This window comes from Mauremys reevesii, linkage group 5 (genome assembly GCF_016161935.1).
Source record: "Mauremys reevesii isolate NIE-2019 linkage group 5, ASM1616193v1, whole genome shotgun sequence".
NCBI classification, from domain to species: Eukaryota; Metazoa; Chordata; order Testudines; family Geoemydidae; genus Mauremys; species Mauremys reevesii.
The window spans coordinates 98,204,843-98,226,992 of NC_052627.1; the positions used below are offsets into that span (position 1 = coordinate 98,204,843).

At 37.6% G+C, this 22,150-nt stretch overlaps 1 protein-coding gene across 3 annotated transcripts in view; it reads left to right on the top strand.

Moving 5' to 3' along the window:
* ARAP2 (ArfGAP with RhoGAP domain, ankyrin repeat and PH domain 2) overlaps positions 1 to 22,150 on the top strand; it is a 199,969-nt gene that overhangs the window by 85,494 nt on the left and 92,325 nt on the right. For all 3 annotated transcript variants that reach the window (XM_039541886.1, XM_039541887.1, XM_039541888.1), the window contains exons 10-15: positions 8,586 to 8,701; positions 9,941 to 10,140; positions 12,654 to 12,739; positions 15,480 to 15,662; positions 18,757 to 18,931; positions 20,386 to 20,520. In XM_039541886.1, coding sequence (XP_039397820.1) covers positions 8,586 to 8,701; positions 9,941 to 10,140; positions 12,654 to 12,739; positions 15,480 to 15,662; positions 18,757 to 18,931; positions 20,386 to 20,520 — 895 coding nt within the window. The remainder of the gene's footprint in view (positions 1 to 8,585; positions 8,702 to 9,940; positions 10,141 to 12,653; positions 12,740 to 15,479; positions 15,663 to 18,756; positions 18,932 to 20,385; positions 20,521 to 22,150) is intronic.

A 22,150-nucleotide genomic window follows, 5' to 3' on the forward strand; every position in this document is an offset into this window, starting at 1 on the left:
CAACCCCCAAGGATAAAAACTACAACTGTTAAAATGCTTTTCAGATATAATCATAGATGTTTGTTTGTTAATGGATCCTTACTTATGTGCTTTGGTCAAGGTTTTTTTTTTTTTTTTTTTTTTTTTTTCCCCCTTTTAGGCAAGGTTCCTGGTAGGGTGACCAGACAGCAAATGTGAAAAATCAGGACGGGAGTGCGGGGGTAATAGGAGCCTATATAAGAAAAAGACCCAAAAATCGGGATTGTCCCTATAAAATCGGGACATCTGGTCACCTTAGTTCCAAGAGAGGCTATTATCTAACTTTCCCCACATTGCTTTATTAAGTAATCTGTTTCCACAATGATTCAGTATCTTGTTAAATGTTGGTTTTGATGGGTTACTCTTTTCTAGTAGACAGACTGGGTTGAAGTTAACTGTTGAATATCTTGGGTGTAAGCTAATAAGCTAATGAAATTCACCTGAGTAGCGTCTTAAAAATAAGTGAGACACATGACTGGAGTTGTGTACAACATAGTGATATGTGTTTAGGGTCATTCTTGGAACCCAGGAATCCTGACACTCACTATTCTTCTGTTGTCAGCAAATATCTGTTAGTCTTTGGCATCATCTCTCATCATCTAGTGCTGGTCTACATAGAGAATTGCAACCTCCTATGCCTATCAGTTACTCTGTTAGATCAAGTAGTGGAGGTCTGTTTGGTAGATCTGAAGGTTCCAACCCTGGTGATGACCCACGTGGGTGTCAGTAAGATGGATTTTTTTTTTCAATTTGCTTTTTTTAAAACCTAGGAAATCTCTCACACAAACTACATTAAAAGAACATTATTAAGATTGCAAAATCAAGCATTTGGAGATTAGGAAATGTCTAAGCAACCTTAGTTTGATACCTTTATGATAGTCCTTAATTACATGCTCACGTACTATTTTTTCCCAAAGGACTCCTGGCCCTTTCAGGACACAGGATGGATGTTGATTACTTAGTGAGCAGCTGTTCAGTATTTTTTATCCTCGTTCTTCAATGTGGAACCCCAGGTCTGATTTAGTTTGGGGTGTTCAGACCTTGCTCTAAGGGCAGAATTATTAATTTCCTCATGGGCTTTTCTATGGCACTCATCCCTATAGTACCTGTTTCACAAACATTCATTTATTTTTCACAGCACCCCGGTGAGATGAGTAGATTTTATCCCCATTTTGCAGATGGTGAATTGAGGCACAGAGACATAAAGATCTGAAGTATCTACTAGTTTTCGGTGCCCAAGGGAAGACACCTAGGACCTGATGTTGAAGTACATACTGTTATATAACATTTAATATGTTCAGAGCAGAGTTCCCAAGCATATAGTTGCAGTTGTGAGTGCTTAATGCTTCTGCAATTGGCCTCAAGTCAGGCACCCAGAAAAATGCGGTGTAAGTGACTTGCCTAACATCACACATGAACTCTGGACTGCACCTCAGCAAGTTTGCAGATGACACTAAACTGGGAGGAGTGGTACATACGCTGGAGAGTAGGGATAGGATACAGAGGGACCTAGATAAATTAGAGGATTGGGCCAAAAGAAATCTGATGAGGTTCAACAAGGTCAAGTACAGAGTTCTGCACTTAGGACGGAAGAATCCCATGCACGGCTACAGACTAGGGACCGAATGGGTAGGCAGCAGTTCTGCAGAAAAGGACCTAGGGGTTACAGTGGACGAGAAGCTGGATATGAGTCGATAGTATGCCTTGTTGCCAAGAAGACTAATGGCATTTGGGGCTGTATAAGTAGGGGCGTTGCCAGCAGATCGAGGGACGTGATCATTCCCCTCTATTCGACATTGGTGAGGCCTCATCTGGAGTACTGTGTCCAGTTTTGGGCCCCACACTACAAGAAGGATGTGGAAAAATTGGAAAGAGTCCAGCAGAGGACAATAAAAATGATTAGGGGGCTGGAGCACATGACTTATGAGGAGAGGCTGCGGGAACTGGGATTGTTTAGTCTGCAGAAGAGAAGAATGAGGGGGAATTCGATAGCTGCTTTTAACTACTTGAAAGGGGGTTCCAAAGAGGATGAATCTAGACTGTTCTCAGTGGTAGCAGATGATAGAACAAGGAGTAATGGTCTCAAGTTGCAGTGAGGGAGGTTTAAGTTGGATATTAGGAAAAACTTTTTCACTAGGAGGGTGGTGAAGCACTGGAATGGGTTACCTAGGTAGGTGGTGGAATCTCCTTCCTTAGGTGTTTTTAAGGTCAGGCTTGACAAAGCCATGGCTGGGATGATTTAGTTGAGGATTGGTCCTGCTTTGAGCAGGGGCTTGGACCAGATAACCTCCTGAAGTCCCTTTCAACCCTGATATTCTATGATTCTGCTGCAGAGATAGGAATAGAATCCAGTTTTCCAGGGCAATGGTCAACTGTCTAAACCATGAGTATATTCTTTCTCTTCCTGTCATCCTCTCTCTCATTCACTAAACACCTTCCATTTTCTGCAACAAATAAAGCAGGGATCCTGGAAACAATAATCTCCTTTACTACACAACCCTGATTCATCCCCAGAGCAGGTCCCTTTTGTTCTTTGAATGTGGGATCCTTTTTGGAGGGGACCGAGTATGTGATCATGTGGTTAAAGATGGCATCATAATGCATACACACTATGGGGATGATTTAAGGTTGCACAGGTAGCCTTTATTCTGGTATTTCCTAACTTTTGAATGCTTGACTTTTAAACCTTGAAAATATTCTTTTTAACTTCCTTTTTGCATGTGTAGTATTTATACGTATACCATGTGCCTTGTTGACATTCTAAAACACCAGCAATAAAAGGGTATAAGAAAGTGCGTCTATGTGTTCTGTCAGTGCTCACTTAAAAGCTAGGTTTAAAAGATTTTAGGCTGAAATCTGAATAGGCATAAATCTTAAAGGCTTGGAAATCTTAAAGGCTGATGAAAGACAACTGGAGAGACTAAAGCAAAGGATACCTTTTAAAAGGAGACAATTCAGTATAGCTTTGTGGAGAAAAAATAATATAATCAAAGTGGTTCCTAGACTACTGAACAATTATATTTTTCAAATTCTGGTGATACATATCTTAATTTTCTTTCATTCCATTAATATGGAAACAAATTTCTCAATCTCTACATGGTGGAAATAACCGCTCTGCTCCAGGTGAAAATACTAAACTACACGCTACCTAAAAAATAAGAGAGTTTTTAATCTATTTGAAATTATTTGGCTGCTAGAAAATCAAATGATGTGGGCCTAGTATAGGCGGGAAGGTCTAAATCATGTTAAATTGCTAAGGGACTTCTTAGTTTTCAGAAGGAAGCCTTGCTGTAAATTCCACAAACCTTGTGACAACTTGCATAAAGCAAACCTCAAATGAGCTACTCCAAAAAGCAAAGGTAAATCTAAGGAAACATGTAAGATCATACTTTTGAAGCAATGAATTGATTAAAGAAGATTAAAGGTCTCACACTCTACTGGGAAAGGAAAATTGGAACTAGAATGGTTTCACAAGTCTAGAAGACCATATTTTAGACTGGTTTGCAGGACTGTCAAAAAGGTGAACTGCAATCGCGAGAATAGTTTTATTTGTACCCTTTGGTGCTCTTTTACAATGTCAAAAGGGCTTTGAAGATTTTTTCCCCTGGTATTTTTTTAACTACAGTATGTATTTTTAACCTTTTAAATATCAAGTGTTGAATTCCAGGTTTTTACTGGACTTCAGGATTGAACAACTTGATCAGGATAGCAGTATCACAACAGACTGAAACCTGAGCTGCAGCATTCCCAGTCTTCTGCTGCCAGTGGAAGGGATGTTGAATCTTTTCAGAGAGCCCGTACCCCGCCCCCCACTCCATTTTGTCATGACTTTGAGTAAAGCAGGCTAGAACAAAAACCCGAAAAAAATTTGCTTTTATTCTCATTCTGCTGTAACCCTCCAATCTAAACATTCCCCTCTTCTCTCAGTAAAGCTGCTGTTCAGTTTTCAGTGGTGTCGTCATTAAACATCTTGTCCTCCAGCAAAAAGCAGAGGTCTGAGGTCTGATATTTCTAATGCAAAAATTACCAAGTAGAGTTGTTTTGATTCTTTAGAATAAATGTTTGAGGTTGTCATCATATTCATAAAGAATCAATAAAGGGCACACGTTCTGGGGATTTTTTGCTGTGCAATTTAACTGTCTCTTATAAGTCTTTCAACAGACTACACCACACAGCAATAACGATATATTCAGTAAAAAGTAGAGCACACCAGGACACGGCTATTTATAACTTTTAAATAATCTTACAAAACCACTTGCAAAGTTTAAACAACCACAAATCTGGAGTTGGTGGGCTCAGGCAAAATTTGGTCTGGAAGGGGAACTGAGCTGGTGACCAGAAATGATGATAAAAGTGAATGAAATATAAGGTTGTATATGACTGACTGTACTCCCCTTGAGAGGAAGAATGGTTTTGTGGGTAGAACATATATTTAACTTGGAGCCGCAAGACTTTTCCTCTAGTCACAAATATGCTTTAGGTTTCTTGCATGACCTCAGGCCCTTGGTTGCCTATTTTCTGAGAGCTGTGAATGTTCAATGCTTCTCAAAATAAGACATCTTAGTTAGATGTCTAAATATGGATGTAGGGTCCTGACTTTACTAAATTTGTAAATGTTACCCTTAAACTCTCAGTCTATTCCCAGTTTACAGATGTAAATATACATTACAGAGGTGTTATGAAACTAAACCAACTATAACACACTGTGATTCTTGGTTAGAATGTAAGTGCAAAGAATTCTGGATGCACCACCTAGATTTGCAGAATAGTAACTTTCCCCTATGAAAAGTTGCAGACAGGACAGAAAGCAATTTGGCAGACTTATGAAATATATTTTTCTATTTTTTATTGTGTATGATGATGTACTGGTTTAGATATGGGGGGAAGGACTTTTTTTGTAGGTTGTGTTACAGACTTCTGTAGCAATGTCAGTTGGGATCATATGTTCTAATGATTCCTGCTGCAGGAAAATTACCGCTTACTACAGCAAATATGCTAGGTTCCCATTGTCTTATTTCATGGATAGCTCCCTTTTCCTAAAGTCATGAGCGTGTAATTGAGATTTATTTTTTGATATTTTTCTTCTCCCAGTGTATCCTATTTTAAAAAAAGCTCTTGTCCAGGATCCGCCTTTTTTATTCTCCTCAAAATATATACCCCAAAATACAAATGTATCATATAGACTTTTCTGATTAAGAAACTCCACTTTCCCTCTATATTTTAAATGTTCTTAAGCTTTTTCTTCCATTGCTCAAAAAGTCTAATGTACTGGCTTAATCTGTCCTGAACAATGAGCTTTCAATCTGTAGGGGTAAAACAATTCTTATTCCAGAGAGGAGATGCTTGATCTTCGCTGTCTGTGCATTCTGACTGGTGCTTGAATGGCCCTATTGTCCTCTCATGCTCTTAAAATGAATTAATTTATCTTTCTAAGTGGAGCGCTCCTTTCCCTCCCTACATCGAGTTCAAACTTCCAGTAGTGAAGGAGAGAACAATACTGCAATCAAAACAGCCTTTAATTTCTGAACCTTGATTCTGCTGTGTGTGTCACGCACAAAACTTGGTTTATACTAACTGCTGAATGCTGTATAGTTACCAGATGGGGTGCTGTCTTACAGTAGTAAGGCATGGAGTAACTGATTGGATAGTGTGTTATGTTATACTTTTCAGATTAGAATAAGAAGGGTGTTACTGACTCCCCAGTTGCTGCAGCTTTCTAAAGATCCTCTTACTAAAATCCATTTCTGCAAATGTTTATGGACATTCTAACTTAATGCACAAGGGCTATTCTGTATGTAAGTGGAGGATGAGGGCCTGAGTGGGTAAATGTTCGAAATTACTTCTATCATTTATTTGACTTGTAGATGCCTTACAGTTTTATATTAAAATAGGATCTAGAGGCCTCACCTGGACTGTAGTTCCACTTTGCTAGATGCTGTGCAAATAAACAATAAGAGAGTTCTTCCTCTGAAGAGCTTGCAATCTTTTTTTTTTAAGACAAAACTTAACAGGTGGTGAAATAAATGGGAAGGGAGATGAAAACGTTCACACTTATAAGAAAGTTTCATGGTATCTAATGTGAAATGAAATACCATAAATAAATCCAAGAGTGTTTTGGTAAGGAACCTTTTGTGATATTCATCCTAGTGCTGCGAAGTGCCCAACTTTTACAATATCTACTGTTTAAGCAAGAGTGTCTTTTGTGAGGTGGTGAAAGCATAAGAACAAAAGAGGAAATCATGTCCCTTTCATATTTATATTTATTTCCTTCTATCTATGATCTATAGTACTTATCTGCCCCCCAACTACAAATTATCAGAACATCACACAATCTTTAATGAATCTATCCTCACAACGCACCTGTGAGGTTGGGCAATGCTATTATCCCCATTTTACAGCCGGAGAACTGAGGCAGAACCAGAAGTGACATGCCTAAATTCCTTTGAGGACCTGAGCCTAAGTGACCTGTCCAAGGTTATATAGGAAATCTGTGGTGGAGAAGGGAATTGAACCCTGTGCCTTTCTGATTCCTTTTGAGTGGCTTCATATTTGAAACTTGTGTTGTTGCCTTTGGTAATATGGGCCATATTAATTACAGTGGCCAAATTTACGAGAAGGGGAGAAGTAATTATCCAAACGGGCTGGGGAGGGGATAAGTTGATCTCCCCCCGACTTTGCTTTTCCACCTTAATCCTTCCCCATTCTCCTGCCCCTCACTCCCTCCCTCTTCCCCCCCCCCCCCATTGGCAGTATAAGTAGTGTGGGTAAAGCACAGTTACCCTCCAGTCAGGACCCCAGGTTATATCCTCTGAAATCCTATTTCTCATACTTCCTCCAGTCACTCAATATTCAGTCTCTATTTAGCAACCAGATTTGTGCACAATTCTTCAGGTGTGGTGCCGTTTGTTCACTCAGCTCTGCCTTCTTATGGGTTGTTATAAGCAACTAATTGAAGCATCATTCAGTTTGCTTAAAAGTAAAGTAGTGAAGAAATGACAGCCTTTAGTTTCTTGTTGGCTATCTTTCTATCTTGTTCTTCCCATGTGACTTAACCCATTATAGTCACGGTAGCTCAAAACTAAATATTTGCTTTTTTCAGACACAATGGTTTTTGGTTTTGTTTTTTACTTTTATGCATCAGGCTTCTGTTAATTTCACCAGTGAAGTTGGACTTTAAGAATACTTCATTGCTATAGAACATGCTGTCAAGTCTATGCTCAGAAGTGATTATACTCTTCATTCTGTGCCATAGAACTAATCAGAGAGGGTGAATTAAACACTGTGTAGGTTCCTCAGAGCTTTTGGTCTTCTCTAGAAAAGGTACATCAGGATCAAAGTCATTGAGTTAGAAGAGCATGTCAGGAAGTGGCTGAAAGTGAAGAAAAATAAATGCAAACACGTTAGAGGCATAGAATTAAAGTAAAGGGAGGGGGGAAATGGCTAAATCTAAAAGATGAAAAACTTGCATTAGAAAGAGTTTGGCAGGTTTTAAAGACATATAGTGAAATTCTTAGTTTGAGTATTAATTGCCACTACGGTTTTTGGTAGCTTCAGTTTTGTTGTGGATGTACTTGAAATCTAACTTTAAAAAATTAAACAGAACAACTTTAAGGGGTGGTTTTGGTGCGTCAGACTTGCAGGAAATCATAAACAGTCTCCCCACCCCCCAATCAATTAAGTAACTTTAATTGAAATGGAGTCTCAATGCCTCCATACTGTTTTAGGTTCTGCTCTAAAATGAAGATTATACATTTTTGGGGGGTAGGGACTCTGTTACTATATGTGTCTACAGTGCTAAGCCCTTTGTTCCTACTGTGATGCAATTATTACTTAACATTTATGATACACAGATATGAATTTATTATTATTATTATTATTATTATTATTATGTTATAAATTTTCATTTTCTTGCTCAATTTTGTTTTTAAAAATGGAAGCAAGCCCACGTTCAGCATCTCTAACAAGAACACAGATGATACTATTAAACATTTGTATAGTGTGTTGTTGTTTTTTTTTTATCCAAAAGTCATTTCAAAGGCAAGTATTACTGTCCCCAGTTTATAGATTGGGAAGCTGAGGCACAGAGAGGTAAAATGACTTGTCCAAATTTAATCAGCGGATCAGTGGAAAAACCAGTCAAATGTTCAAGAACTAGAATTTTATAAATGTTATGAAAGCATTGTCTTAGTATTAGAAATGCCCATATTTATATCTACAAAGATCTAGATCTAGATATATAGTTGCACTGTAGAAACCGAGGTTAGCAAAAACTGAAGTATGATTTAATCCAGTGGATCATGTTTTAAAACAGAGTTTTCTCTTAGACCACTTTACCTCCCATTCAATTGCATAGAACATTTACCCGCCCACTTGTGATCAAATAACATCCCTCTAGAAACTAGAGGAATTGCTTACATAGAAAAGTAATATTAAGATAGTATTTAATGTATTTTTAGCCTCTCTCAATGCACTCAAGAAAAGCTTATTAACAGCTGATTTAATAATTTTGCATCTTCTGATTAATGAAGAATGAAACCTTAATTTTTTCCCCTTTTTTTTCTGCCTAGGATTTTAAGACTGGGTTTGGTATCACTATAATCCCTATGAATGTGGCGAATGTAAAACAAGTGGACAGGACAGCAAAACAGTCTTTTGAAATAATCACTCCCTATAAAAGCTTTAGGTAAGAGCTGTTCACATTTTTATGTATAAAAATTTTCAGTGCTGGTAGTAAATTCTAGAAATGTTTGCTTGACATTAAAATTTACCTTACTCACTTTTGGTAAAAATTGCAGTAATTTAAATATGATTATTCAGTGTTTTTATATAGTTGTAAGATGTTATTTCTTTGGTTGTCTTGTTAATCTATTACATCCCTTTCCAGGCCTTGCAAATTCTTATTTTTATAATATAAGGATGAATTGAGTTTCAGTGTGTGGTTTCATTCTAAGGAAGGGTAAAGGAAAAGGAGAGTTCACTGTTAAGTCTTTTTCTTTAAAATAAATAAATAAAAATGTCAGGTAAAAAAGGTACCAAAAATAGTACTTTGTCCATGTAATTAGTTTTCAATTATTCTAAGAAAGGATCGTATGCATTCCTTTTAAGAACCTCCCATTGAAGCTAGTTGCAAGTTCATTATGTTCCATGGTGAATGATTGGAAACAAAAACATGAATACTAATAAAGATGTACATTTTATGGAATGTCATAGTAAACGATTGTACTTTAAATGAAACTGCAGTAATGTAGAAAAAATGATTTGCTCCTTTTCCTATTCCTTTCCTTGGATTTCTGGATCTTAACCTTGGGCCAGGAGACTGAAAAGCAAGCATAATTTTCAGTTTCATTGGTGACCTGTCTGAGTCTCATTTCTAGCAGCATAGAACTGCAGGTAGACTGGTCATGATCAATGACTTGAGTCTGTGGCTAACTGGGTCAGATAGTGAGTATTTTACTTACACTAAACCAACAACATTAGATGGTCTGTGTAAAGGAATATCCTATTTAGAGCTATTACCCATGGGATAGTCCATCTCTACTGCTTAGTAAATTCTAATAGCTCCTTTGGCTATGTCTCCCTTAGTCATTTGTGATACTGTGGCTTAAACTCAAGTTTCAAATCTGATTTATATTGAGTAAAAAGATTGAAAGCAACTCTGGAACGAAAGTTGAGTGTGCCAAAAACTACTATTGCATTTAATTAATTTAGCTTATAAATAAATTATATGTTGGAATGTTAAGGGAATTTTCATTAAGCAACAAAATGAAAGAATATATCTTGTCTTGATATTTAAATATCTAGGGAAGTCAGATTTTTGAACGGCAATTTCATTTGTAGATTAAATGCATAAGAGGAACTGTAGACCCTGTTTAATTGAGATTTAAAATAAAGATCAATAATGCAGAAAAGTCAATTGTTTCAGCTTTACAGCAGAGTCGGAAGGAGAGAAACAAGAGTGGATTGAAGCATTACAGCAATCGATAGCAGAAACTCTCTCTGATTATGAAGTAGCTGAGAAGATATGGTTCAATGAGTCAAACAGGAGCTGTGCTGATTGTAAAGCTCCAGATCCCGACTGGGCATCCATCAATCTCTGTGTTGTCATTTGTAAGAAATGTGCAGGTAGAGTAATTAAAAATAGGCCGTGGTGGTTCCCCAGGATGTCATTTGCATACCTGTGTATGTCCTTGCATTGTTTTTGTTTTGCTTAAAGTGCCATTTATAACATATCCTTGCAAAAGTTTTGAGGAACAGAAATTAATGGACGTTTGTGATATTTTTAAATTGAAGTATAGATATATTTCATTATTCTAAACCACTTCCATGTATGAATGTGTCCAATCCTCTAAGTTGTTCAGTGCCCTTGAAATGAGTAATTCATTGTGATCAGTGGAAGTTAAGGCTCCTTAGTGTCGCTGTAGAGGCACTGGGTACCTTGTATCCATATGAATAAGGACATAGGAGCTGCCATACTGGGTCTGACCATGGTCCATTCTGTCTACTATCCTGTCTACAGTGGTCTGTACTAGAGCTACAGGGGAGTGTACAGAACAGGGCAATTTTGGAGTGATCCACCCTCTTTCACTCGCGGCTTCTGGTAGCCAGAAGTATAGGGTCTCCCTGAGCATAATGTGGCCCTGATCATCTTGCCTAATAGCCATTGATGCACCTATTTCTGTTGAACCAGTTATACTTTTGGCCATTACAATATCCCATGGCAGTGAATTCCACAGGCTAGTTGTGCATTGTGTGAAAATGTACTTCCTCTTGTTTGTATTAAACCTGCTACCTATGAATTTCATCAGTGACCCCTAGTTTTTGTATTGTGTGAAAGGGTAAATAACATTTCTGTTCATTTCCCCCCACACCATTTATGACTTTACTGAACTCTATTATATCTCCCCTTAATAGTCTCTTTTCTAAGATGAACAGCCCTAATCATTTTAGTCTCTCCTCATATGAAAGTGAGATGCAGCAACCAGAACTGGACACAGTATTCGTGGTGTGAATGCATGAGGGATTTATATTTTCTGTCTTATTTTCTATCCCTTTCCTAATAGTTCCTAACATACTGTTCACCTTTTTGACTGCTGCTGCTCATTGAGTAGAAGTGTTCAGAAAGCTATCCACAGTGACCTCAATATCTTTCTTGCGTGGAAACAGCTAATTTAGAACCCATCATTGTATATGTGTAGTTGGGATTATTTTTTCCTTTGACCTTGTCAAAGGATTTCTGAAAATCGGCATATATTATATCGACTAGATCACCTTTATCCACTTGCTTGTTGACTCCCTCAAATAATTCTAAATTCCAAAGAATTGCCTATTCCAGTTGTCTGGTACAGAGGTTGATGTCCGTATTAGGTTACATACTACAATTAATAGTTCTGCAATTCCTTATTTGAGTTCTTTTAGAACTCTTGGATGAATACCATCTAGTCCTGGTGACTTATTACAGTTTACCTTCTCAGTTTGTTCTAAAACCTCTTTTACTGATACATCAAATTGGGACAGAACTTCAGAGTTGTCAGCCAAAAAGAAAAGCTCTGATGTGTGTATCTCTACATCCTCTGCAGTGAAGACCAATGCAAAGAATTCATTTAGTTTCTCTACAGTGGCCTTCTCTTGAGTGCTCCTTTTAAAAAACCTTACGAGTAGACATTGCAGAGTAAACATTTCAGAAATTATTCTGCAGAACTTCAGTACATATTTTATGGTTACCAAGGAAACATTTTTGAGATGTTATTAGAAACCTACTTTAAAATGGCAGGTAAAAAAAGGATTTTTACATTTGCAGTAAGTGTGTATGGTGGGGGGGAGGGAAAGGAGGGATAAAAATTCCAAGTAGTTTAACAAAAAAAATCTCTAAATGTCCCCTGTATCAGAAAAAAATCAGTGATATATTAAATATTTAAAGAATTGCATAAAGGTAAACAGTAAAGGTTGAACCTCATGTAGCTCGGCACCCTCAGGATCTGACTGGTGTCGAAACAGATAATTTGCTGAACCATGGGAGGTCAATGCAGAGTGCCAGCAGGTCTCCATAGGCGCAGGAAGTAAGGGTGTGGGGGGTAGTGCAGAACCCCCAGGCTTTGTGCTCAGCATGGTCCCCCCACCCTGTGAATCAGCTGTTCGTGGTGCTCCAGAAGAACTGGGAGGGAGGAGGAGGAGGAGGAGAAGTTGGTAAGCGCAGGGCCGCCAGCATGAGAGGCACGGGGTGAGGGGGGCAGAAGGGGGAGTTTGACGGCAGTGGATGCTTTGCACCCACTAATTTTTCCCAGCCCTGGAGCACCCACGGAGTCAGTGCCTATGCCGGACCACGTATATTGCCGGACCAGGGAGTGCTAGATTAGAGATGTTCAACCTGTATTTACATAACATGGAAAATACATCATTCCTATTCCAAAGAATTTACAATCTCTTCATAATTTAGGGTGCTGCTTTCAGTATATTGTGAATTGCACAATATTGTAATTATCTAAAAATTTCAAACTTCTTGCATATGACCAGTCTGTGTTGAAAACAATCAGCATAATAACTACTGTCTTTATTAAAGGCATGTTTTTGTTATTTTTTTAACACAAGAGGCTCAGTTGAAATTAAATAATATTTTTAATTTATTTATTTTTATTAAGGGCAGCACAGATCTTTAGGGCCCAGAGATTCAAAGGTCCGGAGCCTAAAAATGGATGCCAGCATTTGGAGTAATGAGCTGATTGAGGTAGGTTATGTGATAACTTAACTTCTTGAGATACTGTGAAAAATGTTAGATCTATGTGATTTTTGGTATAAAAGTTGCTTTCTTATTTGTATTTAAAGGCTCAGCTCATTAAAATAAATGTATAAGCCCTATTCTTGGATAATGTGTTTACTCTTTAACAGAATTGCCAACCCAAGTATTCACCCCCCGGCCCCCGTCCAATTCATGAGATTGGTTGAACAGTCATTTAATTTTAAGAAATAATTATTATTGGGTTACTTTTAGGGCTGTCAGTTAATCACAGTTAACTCATGTGATTAACTCAATAATTTAAAAAAAATTAATCATGATTAATCGCAGTTTTAATCACGTTAAACAATAGAATACAAATTGAAATGTATTAACTATTTATGGATGTTTTTCTACATTTTCAAATATATTGATTTAAATTACAACACAGAATACAAAGTGTACAGAGCTCACTCTACATTATTATATTTATTACAATATTTGCACTGTAAAAATGATAAACAAAAGAAAAAGTATTTTTCAATTCACCTCATACGAGTACCATAATGCAATCTCTTTATTGTGAAAGTGCAACTTTAAAATGTATATTTTTTTGTTACATACCTGCACTCAAAAACAAAAGAATGTAAAACTTTACAGCCTACAATCCACTCAGTCCTACTTCTTATTCAGCCAATCGCTAAGACAAACAAGTTTGTTTACATTTATGGGAGATAATGTTGACGGCTTTTTATTTACAATGTCACGTGAAAGCGAGAACAGGCGTTCGCATGGCACTTTTGTAGCTGGCATTGCAAGGTATTTACATGCCAGATATGCTAAACATTCATATGCCCCTTCATGCTTCAGCCGCTATTCCAGTGGACGTGGAACCTTCTGCTGGTGGCATCTGACTCAGATGATGAAAATGAACATGCGTCGGTCTTCACTGCTTTGGATCATTATCAAGCAGATCCCGTCATCAGCATGGGCGCATGTCCTCTGGAATGGTGGTTGAAGATGAAGGGACCTGTGACTCTTTAGTGCATCTGACACATACATATCTTGCAACGCTGGCTACAACAGTTTCATGCAAATGTCGGTTCTCACTTTCAAGTGACGTAAACAAGAAGTGGGCAGCATTATCTCCTGCAAATGTAAACAAACTTGTTTGTCTGAGTAACTGGCTGAACAAGAAGTAGGACTGAGTAGACTTGTATGCTCTAAAGTTTTACTTCTTTATTTTTGAATGCAGTTATTTTTTTTGTAGATAATTCTACATTTGTAAGTTCAACTTTTATGATACAAGTATTGTAAAGCAATCTCTTTATGAGGTGAATGCAAAAATACTATTTCTTTTGCTTTTTACAGCATAAATATTTGTAATAAAAATAAATATAAAGTAAGCACTGTACACTTTGTATTCTGTATTGTAATTGAAATCAATATATTTGAAAATGTAGAAAACATCCAAAAATATGTAAATAAATGGTATTCTATTATTAATAGTGCAATTAATCATGATTAATTTTTTTAATTGCTTGACAGCCTGAATTACTTTTATTTCCTTTCTGTAACCATGAGGGCTGAAATATTTTCCCCTCTCCCCTCAATACATTTTTTAACAGAAAGTTGCATGACTCCAGGAGCTGGGGTTTAAGAAATACATTAAATATTATCCTGAGATTAGCAATACAATCATAAATTGGCAATACTGCTTTAAATACTTCTTAATGTTGCATAAATGTTTTTGATAATTTATCTATAAACTAGATATGCAAAGCCAGACAGTAACTGGTCTCTACAGTGGTGTGCAAGGCGGTGTGGGCACTAATAATCTTCTTCTTCCACCACACACACACTCTTGTATCCCCATACTGAGAATCAGTACAACTGTAGTCCACCCTCCAGAATGCAATCCATTATCCAGCAGTGACGGCTCCCTGCTAACATTAACTGAATGCAATCCACCCAGTGAGGGAGCATTGCTTTGCCATGACTTCATTGGAAGTGTGCTTAATGGGCCCTAAATTGGACTCCACCCTATTACACACTTGTAGGAAAAATTCAGTTCAGTTCAAGAAAAGGAGTGAGTGAAATTTTAAAGCTTCCAAGTTATATCTATTCTCTCTAGAATAATCTTCCTGAGAATTTCCTGCAGTAGTGGTGCTTAAAATATTATTTTGTTTTGAGAGACATACAGCAATGTTTCCCCCTTTTACTGCCAGGGAATATTTATCCAACAATAAAACCTTTTGAAAATGGAAGACATTTTTTTAAGAGTAACTGTGTCTGTTCTCTACAGTGAGATCCCTCTTCATCACCTCACATCTCCCTTTTGCTGTGGGAAATTAGTTGGTTGCTTTGACAGGTAAAAGTTGGTGTTTCCTTCCAAGTTTGTAAGGAGCACTAGGCTGGTACACTGTGTGTCTGTACATATTTGCCTATCCTTTGTTGCTAACCTTTCTACAGATCTTGCCCAGTTCCTTTCGAAATACTGTATCTGAGTAGCATTGTTAAGCCTCCATTGTTACTGGTGATTAATCATGGACATAGAGCTCTGGACTCTTTCATTATTCATCCACCATTTAACAGGACAGCATAAGCAATGATTCTGTAGAGGCTTCCATTGTTTTTCCCCAGAGTCAACTCCATTTTCTCTAATCATCTTTCACTTTTTAGCAGATTAAAAGATTTTGTAGTTTACCTCAATATCTTTTGCATTGAATTGCCTGTTCTTTTTCTTTGGCAGCTTTTTATTGTCATTGGAAATAAAAGGGCAAACAGTTTTTGGGCAGGAAAACTTCAACCAGAAGAGGAATTGCATATGGACTCCCCTCTAGAAAAAAGGATAACATTTATTACACAAAAATACAAAGAAGGAAGATTCAGGAAAACTCCTATGGGCTACAAAACCAAAGAAGAATTAAATAAGGTAATATTGTGGTAAACTAAGTCTCGCCCTCATTATTTGTGAGTGTGAATGTGTAGTTAGAGATCCCTCCTAATCTCTCTACCTGGTAGGAGACAATGTCCTGGCTAACATACTGCCACCAATAGTGTTATTGTCCAAGGCTACATGTGAGCTATTAGAGTCAATAATGACAGATACTTTTTATCTGTATAGTCCCCTGCATTATCAGTATGTAGCTCTTTGCTTACTCAAGTAGTAAAATACTTTCATCATAAAAAGTCCCCAAATTCTAATTCCATAGCATTTAGACATTATTTGGGGTTAGAAATGATTGAATGATCTATTGTGATCTCTGGTTGATCTTCTGAAGGCTGTGGAGTTAACTGGTAGCACTTAGTATATGCTGCCTCTACACACAAGTATCTTGAGAGACCTTTAATAAAAACTGCTCAATATATTGTGTTAAATTAAGCCTGTTCACCTTGCATTTTAGGTGCAGGTCATGTTGTTAGATACTGTTGTTTGGATTATGCTCTTGCATGCAACAAATCATATAGCATACAGTATAATTACTCTTAAATGACCTCGATATATTTCATACTTTTTGATCGTCTGAAATATTTTCAATATGTATAATGTCTGTTAATAGTTCTTAAAACTATGCCCCATGTTATTTTTGTTGCTGCTTTTTCAATCTGTTTCTTTGTATTTGTAAAAGGTGATGGTATCTCCTGTTAATATGCCTATTCACAACCATACATTAAATCATGGATTTCTAATTTTCAAGTACATACTTGGTAGATTGAAATTCCCACTTCAGTGGTTTGTTTCTTCTACTACAGCCGATGTAGTATATAATGCATCTGACATGTAACATAATTCTACTACATTAAATCATGGAGTGTTATCAAGTGTGAAAATAACTCATGCGCACTCTCTTATATGGTAGATTGTACCCCATTAGAAGAGAAGCAAGCTGGAACAAATGAAATGAGAAATCTAGAGCTCTCAGTATTCCTTTTTACACAAATAGATTATCAATTATTAGATGGCAAATTTAAGATTAACTTAATTTTTGTATAGCTTTCTTGATATCCAGTATTCTGTCTCATAAAGGAGACCTGTGCTTTCCATTGATGATTTGAGTGCATAGTCACATGTACTGAGGTCCATGGATAGGGAAGAAGTGGTGTGGTCAGGGTTAAAATACACAGAGATTGGACAGATTGCATATTTGATTACTTCTTAGTCAGACTTGGAAAATGTGTGTACATACACACTATTCTATGAAGTGGGGGAGTGGGAGGGGTGGGTTGAATTTAGCAAATAAGAGTTTGCTCCCAACTGGAAAGAGAGGAGCCCACTTATTGAAAGGAGAACCTGTCACTGTATTGAAAAAATAGCTATATTTGATAGTCCTGTAGCCATGAGAATTTGCAACAAATGCATAGTCATTTCTTTCAAAGACAGTCAAAGGTATCCAGCCCACCCACAGTGTAACCTTACTGTTTGCCATGGGCTTGACTTCTATCACAAATCCTCTGACTTCACCACAACAAAAACTGATTCCTTATGCTTCATGTGGAGACGAGTGAATTTCACCCAAAGCTGCTTAGGAAAATAGAGCATTCTATTTTCATTGTGTAACTTGTCTGTAATAACCATGTAATAAATCAGTGGCCATATGGTAACTGTGAACAATAGAGAAAAGTTGTAATTGGTTATTTCTGTTTTATAAACTTGATTTTTCTAACTACTAAAGCCTATAATTGGTGTATGTTAATCACTTAACTACTGGATAACTTCAGATGCAATTATCAAGTGCTCTGCAGAGACATGACATTATTTTGTAGTTACTTAGCTATTGCCAAGTAATTATAGAATCATAGAAGTGTAGGACTGGAAAGAACCTCAATAGGTCATCTAAGCCACTATTGGGTTATACATGCCTTGTAAAATAGAGTTGTAGTATAATCTCTTTTAAATCGACCCCAATCTTTTAATCAGAAAAATATAAAATATATATGGAGAGAGTGATTTTATTTATAGTTTAGTTGTTTTGGGGGGGGGCGATTGGGTTAAATGTCAGTTAAAAGTTCACTGTATCAGTATTCAGAAAAATAAATCAGCTAGATAATACTTAGTCCTGCCTCAGTACTGGAGACTGGATTAGATGACCTTTTTGCGGTCACTTCCAGTCCCTCGGTTCTATGGGTCATTTTCACTCTTTTATAGTAACATAAAGTCCTTTCATGTATACTAGATAAACACATGTTGACTTAGGTAACTGGCATGATAGAATTGCTCAATGCAACAAGAGTATGTTGTCTTTCATTTCAGAGAAACCTGTTTATTAAATAGTTCAAATACATTTATATTAAATGCACACTAAATCACGGAACTTAAACTGGTGCAGAGTGCAGAAATCGTGTACCATAATTTCTCTTGATTTAAAGATGTGTACCAATATTTTCAAGAGAGATTTGATTTGACTAATGATTGATGTCACCCAAGTTCACACTTGTTAAAGGGCCCTCATTTTCAGGAAGTGCTAAGTACCCACCCTCTGAAAATCCGGCCTCTTTTAAGTTATCTCAAATTGGGTACCCTAAAATTGAGGCGCCTCAGAATCATTAATCACTTTACCAATCAAAGACATGATTTTCAAAATACAATCTATTAATTTCACTTAACTTTTTAATAGCATAGAGTTTTGGGACCAAATTTTGTCCTTTCAGTCAACTCCAAATACCAGGGACTTGACAACAAGAGCTTTCTGTAGAAGTTTAGATGTGAGAGAGAGAAATTGTCTTAAGGCTATGGAGGGAGAGGGTTAGTGCAGTATGCTACCTCTACAAGCATATCTGTTGACTAAAGCCAGCCATCCCTTTGTAATAATTTCACACAGCCTTTTCTCTGCAGAACATGGAGGATTCAGACCCCACTGCAGGGTCTTCCCTCCTACTACTTTCCACTGTATGCAGATCTGTGAATGAGGGTGTGGGGGTTTAGTTCAGGGACAACGGAATTTGCATCTAAATAAAAATATAATAATACTTACTCCCATTCATTTTCAGTTTTAAACTGACTTGTCATTTCCCCCCTACATGACCAGGCCCTGTGTGCTGCAGTAGTTAAACAAGATGTGTTGGAAACAATGACATTGCTATTTAGTGGAGCTGATGTTATGTGTGCCACTGGAGATCCTGTTTACAGTACTCCTTACTTACTAGCCAAGAAAGCAGGACAAAGGCTGCAAATGGAATTCCTCTACCACAATAAATTCTCAGGTATAGAGTTTTATTATTTCCTTTTCATGTTTTTAGTGAAACTCTCTTTATGTAACGAGCTAATGGAGGAAAAATCTAGAACATCAGTACTGGGTTGAAAAAGTATAAGTCTTTGACAAATGTGCTTGGCATGGTGTAGGAATGTGGGGTGGTGGAATTAGTTAAATTTCATTTTTGCTGAAATACAATTGTGTTTTGACGCCACTTCCTTTGCTAAAACATGATGCTTAAGGTCTCCCTTAATTGAGAAAAAGTCACGTGTAACTTGCATGCTTGTTGGTGGAAATCAAGAGCCTTTGTATAAATCCCAGAGAGAACCTGGAGAGACCATATAATGATGATGATGATTGTGGGACTTTTACTTAAGTATCCATTTAATTTGTTCAAAGCACGTTTCTGAGGCTGTTGGTGCTTACTACAAGCCTTTGAATCATTAACAGTATCTGCCACACACAGACTTATCCATCTTTCACAAATCTGTCTTCCAAAATATAGCTCATCCTTTTAATCAAGTCAGCATAAAATAACAGCATTACTCCCACCAAACCAATCCTGGTTCCCTCCTCTCATGCCTTCTCTTGTAGCTCAGAGAAAAGAGAGAAACCTTAGAGCATGCCTTGAAAGTCAACAACTCTGGACTGATCAGGGAGAGGAGAGAGTTCAAGGATTCTGGGAAACACTGCCATTAACACCTTCTGTCTTAGATCAGGACAATATTAGCTCTGAGATGTGGTCTCAGGCAGTGAGTTCCCAAATTATTTAGGGCTTTGTATTCCTTATATTCACCCAGACACTAATCAGAAGCCAGTGCAAACTCTAGTGCCTTGTGTAATGCACACTCTCACTTAAGAAGCAGCCATATTCCATTCGAAGCAAGTGGTGCAATGATCTTAAGGCTTCAGATAGTCAAGATAGGAGTCTTTCAATCTGCTCTATGTCTCTCTTCCCCGCAGTGCTCAAACCAGGATAGCTATGTAGTGTGCTTGGCACAAGGCCCTTCCTTCCTCAGAGTAAGGGGAAAACTGGAAAGCTGACGGTGACTGTCAGTCTCGTTTTGCTCTTTGCTCTGAGCTTGCAGCAAAGCCATGATTGAGACTTCAGGAAACAAATTCTTTGTTTAAGTATATTAAGTTTAGTAAAGCAACTAGTTTACTTTTATATATATATATATGATACTTTACATTTATCCTTGCTCGATTACAGTAACATCGTAACTAATGTAAGTATTTTAATTCACACTTCATTATTTTACTTAATATATGCAAGAAATAACTCAATTAGAATAATATATAAAATAATAGGAATATAATTTAAATAATGCATAGCATGAGGTGAAGAAAACTGCGTACACTATCAGTTATGTATTCAAGAAATGAGATGCAGGAGGTCAAATGGCTGTAAATGTTAATAATGGAAATTCTGTGTGGTGTTTATTGGCTTTGTTCTCTTCATAGATTTCCCAAACTATGATACTGATTTTGAAAGTGGCTTCTCTCAAGATGCTTCACATTCTACTTTTCTTTGTGAATTTTTATACAAAGTTTCTTATAATGCTGCTAAGCTATTTTCAGACAGGAAATTGAAAGAAGGTAAATATCTTTTACTTTCTGTACTTGATTGATTCTGTACAATGGATGAGTTTAGTGTCTTAAGTTCTAACAATAGATTTTTAAAAGCTCTGTAAGGACAAACTACATCTCTAAAATGACAGCAGTGTTTAAAGAAGCAAAAGAAGTTAGTATTCACTCAAAGAAAATCACAGTAACCGCTAGGGTGACCAGACAGCAAGTGTGAAAAATCGGGACAGGTGTGGGGGGTTATAGGAGACTATACAAGAAAAGACCCAAAAATCGGGATTGTCCCTATAAAATCAGGACATCTGGTCACCCTAGTAACCACACATCTCTCTCTGGTCAAAAGTTGCTGGAGAAGAAAAGGAAAAAGACAAATAAATATCTGAAAAGTAAAAAGGTGGGAAGAACATTTAGGTCACCAGAGGGAAAGACTGGCGTCCCAATCCCCAACCACTGCATCTTTAATGGACTTCATACAAAGGTTTTGCTAAAAGTTAGTCTTTTAGCTCCATAAAAGGGGAGGGGGGAGGAGAGGGGAGAGGGAGGGCAGAAATATGGCTGTTCATTAACAGTGTAATTGGTCTTGCATTTCAACAATCACTGAGAAATCCTGAATTTCAGGTTTCTAGTTTTCTGAGTTAAAATCACCAGTACATCACGAGCTAAGAAAAGGAATAAAAAACAGCTTAGGTCCAAGCCTCAGCATTCAGATTGCATCCAAATATGCCTAGTGTTCAACTGTTTCAAATCCAGTGAGATTACAGGCAGTTCAGGAATATTGCTTGAGTTGCTGCAATTTTCCCTCTTAACCTCTAGAAAGTCAATGTGCTGCATACAGCCTTAATGGCTGTCACAGTACTGGGGCATCCCTATGCTCTTTGTGCACCGAGAGCACTGTGCAGTTTCAGCACAGTGGAGCCATCCCCTCTCCAAGTTTGGCAGCAACAGCATCCTTATCCCAGCCCTCCACAGAACAGTGAGGGGGAGTAAATGGAGGCAGTAGCCCAAGGGAAATTTGCTACCTAGCTGGATAGAATTGAGAGTTGGTGACTGGGAGCTGCCGGAGCCTTCCAGAAATTGGAGGCTGAGGGAGCTGGGGAAACCTCTGAACAGTGGGATGGAGGGGAGTCATGGACCCAGGGGCTACATTTTTTTGGTATGTGATCATTTTATTCAGAGAGAAGATGGGTGAGGTAATATCTTTTTTTGGACCAACGGAAGTTGGTGAGAGAGACAAGCTTTTGAGCTTACACAGCTCCCCCCTTTGGGTCTGGGAGACTTAGAGTGTCCCAGCTAAATTCAAGAGGGAAAAGATTGTTTAACATAACTAGTTAACACATGTTTAAGCGACCATTCAAGGTGAAGAGGTCCATTGATACCCTTCCAGTGAGAGGGGAGGAAAGGGGCGGGAAGCATCTGAGGGAGTTGTTAGTGGGTTATAGATTGTTGTAATGAGCCATAAATCTTGTGTCTCTGTTTAGTCTATGATTTTTGGTGTCTAGCAGAGTAATGAATTTAAGCTGCTAGGCTGGGCTTTTGAACAGTAAGACCCATGGATCTTGAAAGGTGTGTTGTGGGGGCTGATCATTGTAGCAGTGAAGCTATGGCTGCAGGTTTTGCATTTGCTGTCCTGGCAGGGTCTGGT